The 16374-nt window shown below is 41.5% G+C and overlaps 1 protein-coding gene across 1 annotated transcript; it reads left to right on the top strand.

Annotated features, from left to right (window-relative positions):
* Positions 1 to 2367: 2367 nt before the first annotated feature.
* Positions 2368 to 2775, top strand: pmchl (pro-melanin-concentrating hormone, like). The gene has a single exon (XM_069677321.1). The coding sequence runs from the start codon at positions 2368 to 2370 to the stop codon at positions 2773 to 2775; it is 408 nt and encodes a 135-aa protein (XP_069533422.1).
* Positions 2776 to 16374: the final 13599 nt, after the last annotated feature.

Below are 16374 nucleotides of genomic sequence, written 5' to 3'. Positions count from 1 at the left end.
CAACCTTTCACACTCGCACCCACACCTATGGGCAGAATCACCAATTAACCTTACAAGCATGTCTTTGGACTGCCGGAGCAAGCCGGAGACCCAGGAGAGAACCCACACATGCAAAGGGAGAGCATGCAAACTCAACACAGAAAGGCCGACTTTGAACCAGTGACCTTCTAGCTGAGAGGCAACAGCGCTAACCACTTCACCACCATGCAACCCCTGGACATTAAAAATTTAGTAACGGACACTTAAAATGCAATTCTAATCAAATAATCACACTCGCTCTGCCAATGAAAGGCGCCTGGTACTCCCATCACAACAGGGCCCTAAGTCTCTAACTAGACTCTTCTCCTCAGTCGTCCCCCGGTGGTGGAACGAGCTACCAAACTCCATTCGGTCCACAGAGTCCCTTACACCTTTAAGAAGAAGCTAAAGACCCAGCTCTTTATGAACACCTCTGACCTTAATGATATTGATGATGATGACATTGAGGTTAATTAGGATATTCATGATGATATTGACCTTTTTGATGTTGCTGATGAACCTGGTTCTATACACCCTGTGCTCTGCCTGTCAGCACCGGTGTCCGGTCGCACTTGAAGCTGCACTTCCTGACTTCGTTCCCTCCTGTTTTGATCATTGCTTGTGTTGTATTAACTGTCAGATGTGCGTCGTTTTGGACAAAAGTGTCTGCTAAATGAAATTGGAGCACTGTCACATTGTAAAGTTCTTCATATGGTCATAATGTTGACTTGCCTGGCATTCCCACTGAATTTACGTGGATAGTTGTCAAAATTTAGCTGTAATTTTTTTACCTTGCACAGCCCTACTCTACAATCTTTCAGTGATCAAAACCAACTACCGATTTAAGTTGCCTAAACTTCGAATAAGCAGAAAAACTGTAGAGTATACGAGAGGGAATAATTGAGAAACAATTCTGCATATGTTCTAGCTAGTGTACTTTTTTGTCTTCTTGCTGACAGACTTGGATTTGAAGTGTAAGCAAAAAGAAAATCTCTCTCGGGGTTCTTCATTCTTAAATCACCCCGCTCCATTTAACCCAACCAGATTTTATTTCCAAAAACAGCTCTTTGGCTCCATAAACATACAGTATACTGCATAAAAAGAGCCTCACTTGACCAATCAATGGTACATCTAGGAGTGAAAGATAAGATAAATAAGATTAAAAAAAAACTGTCTGCCTTCGTAAAACCACACGAGACCTTTCAGACGGCCATAAAAACAGGGTATGGATGATTTTCTACTGCCAGACGTTTCAGAAACCACGGACATCGTTTGCAAAAGGAAATGGTCCTCAGCACTTCCCCTCTGAACTGCCCAGCTGCACGTTAACGAGACTAAAATAGGCTTAACAATTTAATGACTTCAATTATATGTCTAGCCATCAAAGCTTTACAATGCTGCAAATCATCAGTAAAATATCGAATCCATCTCTGTCAAACTATTGTGTTTAATAGTGTTAATTATCCTGCTGCTGCTGCAAAGCTCGGAGTTGGAGGAACTGCCTCTCTGACTTCTGGAACAGCCAGTGACATGAAATTAGGCAAAACTTTGTTAATTTGTCAACACGTTTGATCAGACTTAAATCTGTCTTGCATAAATTACACATTCTAATTTTGTATGGAGCTAATGCAAACCCAGGTGTGCACAGCTCCTGCAGCTCCCATCTGGCGATCCTAATTAGGCAGGACTGTAATTATGCTGCCGTCCGGCAGGAGATCAAATCAGCTTCCACCTCAAGGCCTCTGGAGCAGATCTGCTTTATGTTCTCTGCAAAGAAACATTTCCCAACTTCACTTTATCTTTGACACGTCGACAAGAAGCTGCAGCCACGAATATACCAACACTCCAGCGATCATTTGTTTCCTTTTTTTGGACTAATCCAGCATTAAATCCCTAATTGAACAAGGTTGCAACAATGCCAAGGACCGCTTTTGTCATTACACCTCATAGAGCTTCACAGGGAGGGTAATCCATCCTTGTTGTTTTAAAGGGCAGTCATTTTGGATTAATGCTTTTCTTGCTGTGGCCTGTTCAAAGAATTCCCACTGTTTCACCATCCCGAGTCTAATACCAGTCATCACGTTGGAGATGATTTTAATTAACTTTCCGGCACAACAAAACTCTTCAACACTGCCAGAGGTCCATACAACGGCCTTTTAATGCTTTTAACTGATTTCCTGAACACAACAGGAGAACTTATGATGAAAAAACAACCCAACATTGCCAACCTGGCAAATCTGAAATGATATAAAAGGACATGATATGATCTCCGAGTCAGAAGAACGAAGCAACAGATTTGAGAGAAACTCTTTCCAGAACACGCCTTGCACCTCCTGGAAGATCTTCACCATGAGACCATCAGTCATGCCTGTCATCTTCGCAGCGGCGCTCATATTCGAGTGCTATGCTCTGTCAGCGGCGTTACCCATGGCCAAGAGTGAAGACAGCTCCTTGGAGCAGGACGCCTTCCCCTCACTGCTGAGCGACGAGGTAACAGAAAACAGCCTCGGCGATGCAGATCTTGCGGCTGGCGGCCAAACCAGAGGGCAGAGGGTGATAATCATCGCCGATCCCAGCATATGGAGGGACCTGCGGGTGCTGCACAGTGGACTGCCCCTCTACAAGCGGAGAGCCGACGACAACAGCCAGGTCCTCGAGCACAGAGGAACCAGCCAGGACCTGAGTGTCCCCATCCTGAGGAGGGATACGATGAGGTGCATGGTGGGACGGGTGTACCGGCCCTGCTGGGAGGTCTAAGGCGGTCTGCTCTGCCGAAACAGAGGACCACCGCGACATCCTTTCCTGTCTCACACTGAGTTGTATCATAATCTAAAAATGTATGTATCTATATCTTAATTGTTGCAGATCTGAGAATTAAAATAATTGAATTCTGCCTTATGTCTTGAGCATGTTTGGTTACACATTGTCTTGCTTCCTGTTTGTGTATGGATTTAAAAACAAGATATAGAGATACAATTATTGAGCTTTCGGGTTGCTGGTAGGTTTATTTTGAAATTTTGCACAGAGTAAAGGCAGCTGTTTTCCCTCCCGTGTTAGTCCTAAGCTAGGCTTATCATCACAAGGCTTCAGCTGAGTGCCTAAAGTGATATCTAACTCCACAGCATGTCATGAAATCTAAAGCTAGTGGACGAATTTGGGAAAGAAAGCAGTGTTCATTCAAAATGTTTGTCCCACTAATGGGACTTCCCTTAAAACGCAGCAATTCATCAGAAGTTTGTGTGCCTGGCGTGCCTTCTCATCGGCTCGCATCGGGTTGTCTCGTCCCTTTTTGCATAAGCAAAACCGCAACCGAAAGCTTCTTCATGTATCTTTTCTCCCCGAGATTAAATCTTAACGTTGATTTTAACTTGCGACAGATTGCGACATTTTATTGTTTGTGATTGCCTACATATGAAGATGCACTTAGATTTTTGCACCTTGAAACTTTACAGTTGACACGGCTGCAACAGACGTTTTCAGCATCATAACATTAACCTGGAAAACATGTACAACTAAATAGAGTTGATAAATGTATTGAAATTTAGATTTGGATTAAATTATTGTCATGATGATTGATAATGATTCATCGAAGCTGCACGGTGGTGCAGTGGTTAGCGCTGACGCCTCACAGCTGGAAGGTTCCTAGCTCGGACTCCAGTTCAAACATAGTGGGCCTTTCTGTGTGGTGTTTGCATGTTCTCACAGTGTTGCTCGTAGGTGAGAATGTGAGCCGTGAAAGGTTGCCCGTCTCTATGTGTCAGCTCTGTGATTGACTGCCGATCAGTCCAGGGTGTACGCTTCCTCTCACCCAATGACAGCAGGATACGCTCCATCGACCCTGAACTGGATAAGCATTTTAGATGATGGGTGGATGGATGGATGATTAATCTATTCCGGTTGGGGAATTGTATTCTGATATCAGTGTAGTTGCCCTATACATTTTTATTTTGGCCCAAACTATTTTTTTTTTAGAGTTTTTACAGAGGTCAACAAAATGCACTGCTACTTCTTACCAAACCTCGCCCATCGGGCTGAAATACCTTGTTTTCGAGGAGTCCTGCCTACTTATAACTGCAGCTGTTGCAGTAACACGTTGGTTCAGACTTTAGCTCGGTTACTCCTGAAGGTTTTGTTGGTCTGGTAGTACAAAAAAAATCTGTGATGTAGGGAGTTGTCTGATAACCTCTGTGACTTGCCAACTTTCAGCAGCTCCTCTTCCTACTTTGATTACAAACAGACTTTCACTTAAGACTTTGTTACATCAGATCCTGCATACTGGTAAATGACTGCTGTCTTACGTGAGATGTTGGCCTCATGCCCCTAGAACAAAGGCTTATGAGAGTATTTGTAAGGGTAAGAGAAGTCATCTTCCTTTAAGGTGTGCACTGTAATAATGCCAGAGGATTAAGTGATTTCCTAAGCTTTGAAGATGTGTTGCTCACATCTGTCTTTGAATAGGCAGGATTTAAACAGAAGTGGCCTCGATGTACGGCAGCTTTTAACACCGATATCTTTCTTTGAAATTTAGTGACAATAGTTAAAGAAACTTTATCTGTTGTCAGTATCACCTGTTATTCATCTAGAGAACTGTAAAAAAGTGTCACCTTTTTTCAGTGACACTTGGAAACAAAGTAAAATATCTCCGACCTCCCGATCATAATTTATGACGCATTAAGCAGTGATTTGATCAATAACACTCATAAATCCTTATTTCATTGAGGTCTTTAATATAACAGAAGATAGATAGACCCTTAAAGGGATAGTTCGGATTTTTGCACACCGAGTTGTATGAAATACTTGCTAGTAGTGTAGTGGATGCAAAGCTATTAGCTCACTCACTGAGTCCTGTGGTCCGAGTTTCGGCCAGTTCCGAACGTAGATTAAGTAGTTCCGGTGAGATGCCAGGGTTATGAAACCAAAAAGTTCTACCCTACAAAAACAACACGCAGGCAATGGTGATCCATTTTCACAAAATCATCGTCCTAGGATTTCATATACTGCGCCGTTCTTTTGGCACTATTTTCTCTCTTGAACAATTCAGTATCACTACGCCTGCTCACCGGAACTACTTAATCTATGTTCGGAACCGGACAGAACTCCGACCACAGGACTCGGTGAGTGAGCTAATAGCTTTGCATCCACTACACTACTAGCAAGTATTTCATACAACATAGTGTACAAAAATTGGAACTATCCCTTTAAGGGTCTATCTATCTTCTGTTATATCAAAGACCTCAATGAAATAAGGATTTATGAGTGTTATTGATCAAATCACTACTTAATGCATCATAAATTCTGATCAGGAGGTGGAAACAAGATATTTTACTTTGTTTCCCAGTGTCACTGTCAGTAACCAAAGGTGCTGTCAGTAAAGAAAGGATCTCTTTAAGTGGAAGCTCAGCGCTGTAAGTCGATCAGAAATGTGTGCTGTCATGAGTGCGGTCCAGTTTTTACTTGTGAAAAAGTTTCTGTTGTGGGTCTGTCGAAGTGGTTCAGCCAACAACTGCAGAACATTCCTCACAAAATACAGAGTGCGAGCAGTGAGTCAGCAGAAGGGAGGATGTGTTTCTGGGAATGTCTACACCTTTTCGGTATTTCAGATTGAGCTGCTGGTTGGAAAAACAATTAAACTGAAGACATCTGCAGACATCCAGCATGAGAAAAATGTAATGCTGACAAAATTACTCCCGGGCCACAGTTTGGAAAACCGCGGATCTTTATAAGTATAAAAGACTACTTAATGTCCTGGTCGACAATATGATTACAGGTTGTGCAAAGTTAAATCCTTTAATATTAATGAATATTAGAATAAAATGTTCATAATGGTTTTCCCTAAAGAGAAGAACAGAATTGTTCTGACCATGGGGACACACATGATTAGTAGTCATGGTAGTGGAGTGTTTCTAGGGATGGCAGCGTTGTTTCGTTATTCCATCAGTCCTCCACTTTTATCCAGTCTGAAAATCCCCACAGCTGTTTGATGGATTATCAAATGTTTTGAACAGACATTCCTGGTCCCCAGGGGATGATGAGACATTTTGTTTGGTTCTTATAACACAAATCAAGGAAGGACTTGTGTCTCTTTTGAGCGAACAGCTTTGCCTTCTTCTGGAAAATGGTCTTAATTTGGGAAATAGCTTAGCTATATTGGGTTAGTCCACCATATTGGTCAAGGCCATACACTGTATAAAAGATGGATGACGTGACAGCACCCCAAAAGTGAAGCCAAGTAGCAGAGCAGAGTAGAGGACGAACAGCGAGAGGAGACGTGACAAAAACAATCACTACACTCACTGAAGTTTCCATACCTGTGAAGGTCTGCTTCAGACCAACACAAGAAGCTGTTCTGCTGTTAAACATGCCGACGTGAGAGATCCTTGCTGTTTTTTTCGGTAATTTAAGTGTGTGTTTTGGTTAGTGGAAGTGGCTACGGCAGCTCCACCCGCCGATCTCTACTGTGCAGCTCTGGTTCCAAATTACATCACCATCGCAAGATGATAGTGCTTATCATGGGGGCTATTTTGGCATGAATTTTGTACAATGAGAGCAGATGGTGACGAGTCATCAATCTATATATGCAGTCATTGGTCCAGGCTGATCATTTATTTGATGGATTTTTTGGATTTTAAACTTATGCTCCCCAGAGGATGAACCCTATACAGTGAGTTTGGTGATTCCTGTAACACCACGATCAGTTTTACATTCTTCATTCTGAGTAAAATGTCTCGACAGCTGTTTGATGGATTCTTATGGCAATTTGTACATACATTCATGGTCCCATGAGGATAAATTGTCTCATTTTTTCTTACACTACTGGCAGGTAAAAAGAAATTTGACAGCCCCAGCTGTATTTTCTGTTTTGTTTGCAGAATAAGGGGTATTGTTCTGCAAGCTGCAAGTTGTTATAGTGGAGATAAACCAAAAGGGCTACATCTAAAGGGCTTACTTTAATATCCAACACATTGTAGGGCTAAAGAAGTCAATAATTTCAGACAAACTATTAATGTGGAAATTATTTGATGGATTTATAAATGATCTTATTTCTTTCACTAAAACAAAATGTCCATTGTATTCTACAGTTGGAACTGTGTTTTTAGCAACAGTAAACTCTGTAGCATTTATGAATTAGCCTACTTTGCATTATTCCCATTTGGATGTGAAGTGAGACAAGGTTTGCAGGGCCATGAAAAAATGTTTATCGTTGCTATGTAAGTCTGTTAACATTTACTTTTTTAAAGTCTGTGATCAAAACTGCAGCTCTAGCACCACTCATTCTCTTTCATTCGTAGCAGCAGTCAGCTATTCAGAAATAGCAGACCACAGAATGCAACGTTTGACCAATCAGAATCAAGTAAAGTTGGCACGCTAACTCTATAATTAGCTAGTAAGCCTCAATTATATTTGCCGAGTCACATGTAACATTGTCATTGCAGTTTGTTAGCTTGTCAGCTTCTACCATACGAACCACCAGTATTTTTACATTAAACTTACCACAACCAAAAACCAACGTAGAATTCATTCTAATTCTCTTTATAAAGGCAACCTCGTCATCAGAACTGCTCCTGTGGCAGTAGACTACATCAGTGGACAAATGGTTTTAACATGTGGACTTCACTAACACTCGTGATTCTTAAAGGGTAATTAATGAGTCATGTAATGTCGGGTGGATTTACTAATGTAGTGTAAGCAGATTATTCAACATGAACTGTTTTCCAACAAGTAGAAATACCCTCCACAGTGTGTAGTTTCCTGTGTGACATCCGTGCTCTTTACACTTTACCATAATACTTCAGCTCCTTCACTCTAAAAGCCTTGACCTTTAAAAATATGACTCATTACAAGGGGAGACTTTGGTATTTACATAGCTCATAAGACGCCGTTCAGATAAATGCTTTATGGGAAGGTGTTTTGTTTTACTGATAAGTGTGATTAACGGCATCTGGAAACAGCTCAACTCAAGGTTGGGCAACTTTTCAAAATCAGTGTTTTTTTAAATTTGAACTCACTATAGATGTCATCAGTCTGACAAATCTTTAAAATATTTACCCAAGATGGTTCTCAAGAGTTTTTCTGTGGAATATAATTTGAATGATTATTCCCTTATGTCACAATACGCAATTTTAATAAGTGGAAGTAAAATAAAACACTCTCCCTTTAGACTTGGTTTATCACTCTGCCATAAAAAGTTGCGCAATAATGGCTGTTAGAAAAATGTGAGCATTGCTGTGAATGTAATTTTTTATTTCAATGGTTTTATTGATTTCTGTTTGCCCCAGGGTACAGGGTTATTCTTCTCCACCAATAGGGAGAGAGTGCTATTGGGTGCATGTTAAAAATACAAACCACTTTCCTTGCAGTGAGAGGTTTTTCTAGGGTAAAATACAATGCTGCTGATAGTGCTTCTTTCTGCGTGTTTATTTTCCTACATAACTGAATGCACCATTGTTTTAACTAACCACAAGGGATATAAACAAATGTTATTCTATCGGCCGAATCTCCATATCCATAAGACAAAACTACCATTAGCTCTACATCCATCTGTATGATAGGGGTTTTTAAATGGCTGAAAATATTTCCTTTGCAGAGACAACTTAGTTCTTGACCTAAAGATAAAAATGTTTTCGCCTGGTTGCTGGTCCAGAAGTCTCCCTATCATAACCATTGATAAGAAGAGACTCAGACATCTGAAATTTCAATTTATTCAAAGGATGGTCCCTTGAGATGCAGCATCTCATTTTCGAGGGGGTCCTATAAACACAAATACAAAATTATAAAACATGTACAAACAAACAAGCATACAAAAATACAACAACTATACATAACAAACACACAGTAGTACAGACATTTCACTCATCCTCATTCACCCACACCCCACCCCTCAGCTTTGTACAAGCAGAATTTTTACAATGAATACAGTGACCAGGATCGTTACATAAACAGACAGAATAACTGATTCAGTTTGAAGTACACACAAATCAAAAGCATGAACAGATTGTTTTAAGATAAGAAAATAAAGACGTCCTGAAGCAACGGTAAGAGGTAAGGACGGTTGACATCTAGATGTCATCCATCAGTTTGTGGACTTCTGTTTTGAAGCTTCGAGACCCCTCAAGAGTTGGATTGTTACGTCCCACCCTAAAGGCGGCCCTATGGGGCTAACAACGTTTCACAATCTGACACAAAAATAACCATGTGAAACACCTTGAAACACTGAAATACATGGGATTTATTACAGAACGATCAAACACCCAAAGCATTAACTGATCAAATACAACAACACAAAATCCCTGCTGAGAGGCAGAACCACAGCAGTCCCCACTCCAGAAGTGTCTGTCTTCAGATCTCAAGATGGAGGTTTTTAAGCATCTAAGACCAGGTGAACCTTGTTGAGCAATCACCTGGTAGGGGCTGGGAAGACAACAGTAGGGGAAAAGGGACAAACAGTGCAGGGAACACATACAGGATACACATACACCCCTTTCCCACCAAAATTAGCGCGTTGACGTGGGTTTTTCAGACCCGGGAAGACTGCTTATAGATGCCAGATGTCTCTTTTCCCATTGCCAGTGAAGTATACTCCTTTCGGCCTCTTTTCTGCTGCGTCACCATCCGAGGTCACAAACGCGCCCGAAACGGGGCTAGTAAACAGTGAAGATGTTACGGTGTTTAGTTCTTTATTGTATCTAGAAAGGGGGCGGAGATTAGCGTGTCACCACCGTTTTTTTGTTCCCATCAATGCCGATTGGAGCCGAGGCGATGATTACCCGAGTCCACTGCAGAGTCATTTGACCCGGGTCTGAATGCCGATTGTAACCTTTCCCACTAAGCAAAAAAGCCGAGTGTTAGTGGGTTTTTTGACCAGTGGGAAAGACTAGGTAAACCTTGTTAAGCAATCACCTGGGAAGAGCTGGGACGACAACAGAAGGGAAAAAGGGACAAACAGCTCTAACAGGATACACATAGTTACATCTCACATAGTTACACATAGTGACATCTCTATCCTGGTTCGCCGTGGTAGCAAACTGTATTAAAGAAGACTTGAAACTAGAGATTGACAACATAGAATTAATAGAAAAATGTTAACTGAGGCAATAAAAAAGTAAGAAGTGGGTCTATTTTAATTTACTTATATGCAATCTAACTTCCTCTAACATCTATTGGAGCATGCCCCTGCTGGCCATCAGAAAGAAGGCATTTGCACTTCTCAGTCCGTGAGGCTTCATCTGCTCCTTAACTACAGTCTGTGATACAACAAGTAAAGCTAAACTGAAAGCAAACTTGACATCAAGCCTCTAATCAGAACATAAATGAGGCGAAAGACATATCAAGGCCATTAATTGATGGCGATTTCCCACTTAGTTTTTGTATCACACTTTATAATAAACGCTGGGTTCAACACGGCTGCAGCTAATCGAGCGATTAAAAGGCACTTTGTATCCTCTGCAGGGAGACATCGTAAGGCTTTCTTGCCTTGCCTGTCTTTCTTCCGGATGAATAGCACTATTAATAGCCGAGTAACAGCAGGAGAAAGGTTAGCTATTCATTGAAACTGTCTTGGACTTCATTATCAAAGGAAGGAGCACAGCTCGGCTGCCTCCTTCATGCTACATGCGACTCAGTCGCCTTTCACCTGAAACCATACCATTAAGGACCATAAGGCTTTTTAGGTTTGACAGTTAAACAAATGAGGGATTTAATGAGCTTGATACTGTGGGGATTTAAAGTAAAGAATTAGACTTACAGTGTTTTTGGAGAACAGTTTACACTCAGGGACACCGCAGACACAATGTTGATTCATTTTCATACAAGGTGCAGCTCTAGATAAACACTTAACCACATTAATGCATCAGGACTCAAATGAATGAGTTACATGAAATGTGAGAACGTCATGATTAATTTCTACCATAATAACAGCAAGGTCACAAATTAGCGTGTAATCAGCGTTAGTGTGAAGCGGCACAGAAAACCACTTAACAGAAGTGTTACCTTGATGAAAATCAGAACATTTTCCATGGCAACAAGATACTGAAAGGAGGATGGATGTTGTCTCTCCAGCTGGTGACATTCATCTCACAAAGTCAGGATCCTCTAAGAGAAGCAGCAGTGTTTGTCGGCACCGGGCTGAGTTTGTATTTTATGATCCTAATAACGTCATTCTTGTGTTATGAAGCTATTCAATGTAGACTGGGTCACTGGAAAACCTAAGTACTGAACTCTCTCATGTGCAGAGGCATGGTTCTTGATGCATCGGCCACAGGTTCGACACATTTCCTATCTATCTTCAATGTCCTACTGAATAAAGGTAAGTGCCCAAAAAAAGGAAAAGAAATGGGAAAAATTTGCAAGGAGAAAAGTAAACTTATGTCATGGCTGTGCCTCTCCCTCATTCCTAGTGTTTCTGTCTTTCCCTTTCCCTGTGCGTTATTGGTCCCATGTTTGTCCTCTAAGGGTGTGTGAATGTGTGTGTGTGTCTGGACGTGGTAATCATGCTGATCCACCTGCACAGCTGCGTACAATCCACTCATCAAGCTCCTGCAGGATAAATACCCAGCTCTGCTCACCAGCCTTTGCCTGATCTTCCAGCTCACCTGCTAGTATCAACGCTACGGCCTCTAGAAACATTTTCTGGTATATTTTTGAGCTTGTAGAATTTTTCAAAAGTCTCTAACTCTGCCTTTGCCTCTGTCTCAGGATCAACCTCATCTGCCAGCTGTGCTTCAGGCAGCCTGTATTCCTGCTTTCCGCCCAGCACCCTCTGCCTGCTCTACCCCATCAAATACCTACCCAGCACATTTCTTTTTTTTTTGGCTTTTGCCTTTATTTATAGGACAGCTGAAGATAGACAGGAAACGTTGGGAGTAGAGAGTGGGGGATGACATGCACCAAATGACCGGCAGACCGGGAGCTGAACCTGCGATCAGCGCGACAAGGACTGCAGCCCCCGCACATGGGGCGCCCGCTCCACCAACTGAGCCAAACCAGCGCCCCTTACCCAGCACATTTCTAATCAATTGTAAAGTAACTGTTACCTGCCGAGTCCGAGTTCTGCTTTTGGGTCCAGGAACAAACAGCTTGACAACATATTAACAAGCAAATGCATGCAAATGAGGAAAGAAAATATGTCTTTTTTGGATGGTTTAACATAATTCTAGCTGATATTAGAGTGAATAATACATAAGAAATGTTGTGCATGATGCTTATTGCAACCGCAATGGAACCAAACCAGCAAAAAGAATTATTGGGGAAGGTTGCTGCACATTTTAAGCCTTAAACTAATGATGTTTACGTTATAGAGAGACTAATGTTTGGAACAGAGAGACTGCAGTTGACGCAATGAAAGGAAGGGAGTCATCTGTGTACGGTCTCTGCACGTTGCTGTTTGCTCAACAGCTCGAACGTGGTCGTTTTGCACAGTTTACTACGAATGGCTTTCACACTCAATGGGCCACCTAGAAAAAAAAGAACATCTGGAAGTCATTTTTGGTGAAGTGATTATTCTGTCTGCACTCAGGATAAAAATCAGAGCAATGTCTTAATAAATTGAAACTACAGTGTGTTTTATTATTTATGCCCCACTGATATTTTGTCTGTTTAAAAGTGTTTGTATCTCAAGCTGGAAAAGTTTCTTTAGCTTTAATATTTTCTACCTAAGTTGGTAATCTTGAATATACATAAAAGGTATTGTGTGATTTAGAAGGTAGCGGATTATGAAGATGCTAATGAGACATTAAAGTCGAGGTGAAATGAAAAATGTCATTTCAATCCTTTTAGATCACATCCCCGGTAATTTTGTGCATCTATTTGACAATAGATGCCAAAAAAAAATACAGAAAATCCATTTCAAAATTTGATAATTTTTTCTTCCAGTAAAACTAAATTTCACGCATGCTTACGTAAGTTAGCACCAAACTATTTCAACCAATCAATCTGCAACATTTAGCCGCAGAGCACCAAGAACACTCGGTCAGTTAGCTAGCTACTGCGCTGTGGAGAACGTCTGTCTACGCCCACTTCTCAGCGATCAAATCAATAATCAATAATATCTGCATTGATTCAAAGACAAATTAATGTAGAATTTGTTTTTGTGAATTTTTTGTGTTTAAAAAAAACACAACTTTGCCAACCAATTAAGGCATGATAATCAAAATCAAAAATGTTTGTTTGTTTTGTGTAGCCTCATGTATTTACAGTTCCCACAGCTAATTTTGTATTTCCACCTCCAACAGAAATAATTCTGTGGGACTTTTCCTTAACATACTAAATTTAGTTGATAGTCATTAATGGGTTAAAACATTTCAACAACAAGACATGCTAGTGTTAATGCTAATCCAGCTCCTTCAAAATAAAAGTCTGTTCCTCAATCCATATCAAACTCTTTCCCCCAAATATACAATGCCCTGCTCACAATATGGCATAACAACACCACCATCCATTGTCTTCTCCTTATTTAATCCCTCCAGTGTGTTCTGTATCTCAACCGGACTCTTCTTCCATTGGAACCCACCCAAACCTTCAAAGTAAGGCGCCCAGGAGGCCTCTGAATCAGAGGCCACAACCCCCTCAGCTGGCTCCTTTTGATGTGAAGGAGCAGCGACCTTACTCCGTGCTTCCTCCGCATGTCTACGCTTCTTACCTTATCTCTAAGGCCAAGTCACCCTGCAGAGGCAACCGCATAACCTGTGAGCTCATTCTTTTGGTCGCGAAAGCTCATATCTATAGGTGAACGTTGGAACGTTCTGGTAAACTGAAAGCTTTGCCTTTCAATCCGGCACCCTGATAACCTTCCTGACTTATTTTACATTGTGCTATGATTCATAAGTTCTGCATAAAGCACTGCAGTCGCCCACTGATTGCAAATGTTATCTCAGGACATTTGTTATGACACGATTGTCCACCATGACGTCACCACACTCACAGAAGAGCTGCTTCTTCTCAAAACTGAACACTTCCTGTATCTTTTCAGCATAAAAGCTATTTTTCCACAATAACACCATCAAGCTTAACGATTTTGTGCGATGAGGCAGTTGGTTGCTAAATGAAACCACGAACGCGGCCCAGTCGTAGTTAACCTCTGACAAATGCAGCAGGTCACAGTGGAACACTGTGTTAGTCATAATGCTTTTCTCTGCTACGCTTTATTGATCCCTGAGGAGGAAATGCTCGTCCTGCCTCCATGCCGGGTGAGAGGTCAGACGGACCACAGAGTCTGCAGGAGGAGCAGGAGTCAGCGATTAGCCCGAGGATTGTGAGACGCAAAAATACTATGGGCCAACAGGAAGTCATTTGATCATAGTGTGATTCTAGACCTCTACTTTTCTTAATATATGTACTATACTGTTCATTTTATTCCAAATCAACAGTGGTAAATTGCATAAATAAAAGTTCTTTATATTTGTCGAGATGTCAAAGATGCCATTTTATCCAACTTTAAGTGAGCATCTGCTCCACCATCTGTCTCAGGCCAATAATATTGTATTTAATCTCTGCATTTACCGCATTAAGGGCGGTGATAATGACTGTGAAAGAAACCTGATATTGAAATCTAATTTGGCCCGTCTCATGTTTTGTTCCCTTAAACGATCAGTCTAATAGTTCAATAGTTGTTACTTGTCAACCGGTGACATGACATCTGGCGCCAAAGGACACCAGACACGATGTCAAGTGCTAATTGAATTCCTCTCCGTCACTCTGAATAATCAGAGTAACAGTTCAACATTTTTGAGCCTAGCTGTTTGTCAGCAGAGGCTGGAGGCAGCAGGTTAAATGATGTCATGGTTTTTAGATTACAGAAGCCCTAAGCGGACCTGCAGCCATACATTTTGAGGTCTTGACATATTTATTTATTTTGGATTTACTTGATCAGATGATCATAACTCGTATCCCCAGATTTGCAAAAGCACAAAACAAACAGGCTTAACCTGTTAGTGTGGACAGTGGCAACATGGCATGTGGTGATCTGTGATATCACAGTGACCAGCCTGTGGTTTTGTTTTATAGATCGCCGCAGAAAACCAGCTTTGTTATCCTGAGATAAATAATTCTGGAGAAAACAACAGGAAATTAAACAGGAGTAAATAATATGTTTAGGTCCGCTTATGGGGAGTGTGGTGTTGGAAGACTTCTTTACAAAACATAAATCCAGTGAGAGTGAGTTGATTGTTCACAGTTGCTAGAAATTTTAAATTTTAAACTATATGTTGCAGATGCCAAACAATCCGCTGTGCCTGCTTTCACTGACAGAATCTGCTGTGACTCGCCTTCTCTCACCAACTTACAGATTAGCGCTCTCAACACCTGTGGAGGGTGCACACATATTTGCAGACACATAAAAAGCAGAAAAGAAACTAAAATGCCTACGATTGTTTTCTCTTCTTTTTGCCACATTAGTAGCATGGCCTTAGGGACAGCAACTGGCTTTACAGTCTTTATTTTTAACTATACAGTATGTTGCAGATTGCAATCAAATGTGCTGAGCCTACGGTCAATGAAAGTATCTGCTGTGACCCATCTTCTCTGGTTTCAATGTACACCTGTAGATGCACGCTTGGATACATAATCAGTGATGTAACCTGGAGGGTGTTTCAGGTCTTTCAACATCAGACGCCCTCCCAGGTGACCCAGTCAGGGTTTATCAGGCCCGAGCTTGTGTCCAAGGAGCTTGCATTCTGCATGGATCACCCCCACGTTGGAGGTCTTCTTAATGGCTCTTCTGCTTTGCAGTCCCATACTCCCAAGCTGCTTAAGGACTCTGCAGAATGAGTGACCAGTGAAACGTCTGCACCCGACCACAAATGGTTCATACCTGGCCCTCAATCCCTTGCTCTCTCCTGATGCACCATGTACACCTTATAGATTAGCGCTCTCACCACCTGTCGAGGGCGCACACATATTTGCAGACACATAAAAAGCAGAAATATCAGTAATCAATGTAAATAAAAATAAACTAAAATCCACAGCAGTAGCGAGGCTCAAGGGACGCAATATCAATGTGTTTGTCAGTCGAACTTTCTACCTCTTTGCTCCAGGCGAAAAAATCTAGACAACTAGCAACAAAAGGCCATGGTACAGAGAAAACAAACCATTATTAACCAACATTTTTATTCTACATTTTTCTATCCGTCCATCCATCCAAGCATCCATTTTCTTCACCTCACTTAATCCCTCCAGCATGTTCTCTATCTACCCTGGGGTCTCCTCCCATTGGGACCCACCCAGATACCTTCAAAGTAAGGCGCCCAGGAGGCCTCTGAATCAGAAGCCACAACCCCCTCAGCTGGCTCCTTTTGATGTGAAGGAGCAGCAGCCCCACTCCGAGCCCCCTCTGGATGTGAGAGCTTCTTACCTTATCTCTAAGGC

Source organism: Semicossyphus pulcher, unplaced genomic scaffold, assembly GCF_022749685.1.
Source record: "Semicossyphus pulcher isolate SPU_LCO1_2020_fin unplaced genomic scaffold, fSemPul1.0.p SCAF_28, whole genome shotgun sequence".
Classification (NCBI taxonomy): Eukaryota; Metazoa; Chordata; class Actinopteri; order Labriformes; family Labridae; genus Semicossyphus; species Semicossyphus pulcher.
Note: the sequence above shows the minus strand (reverse complement) of the source record. Positions and strands in the feature narration are given on the sequence as shown.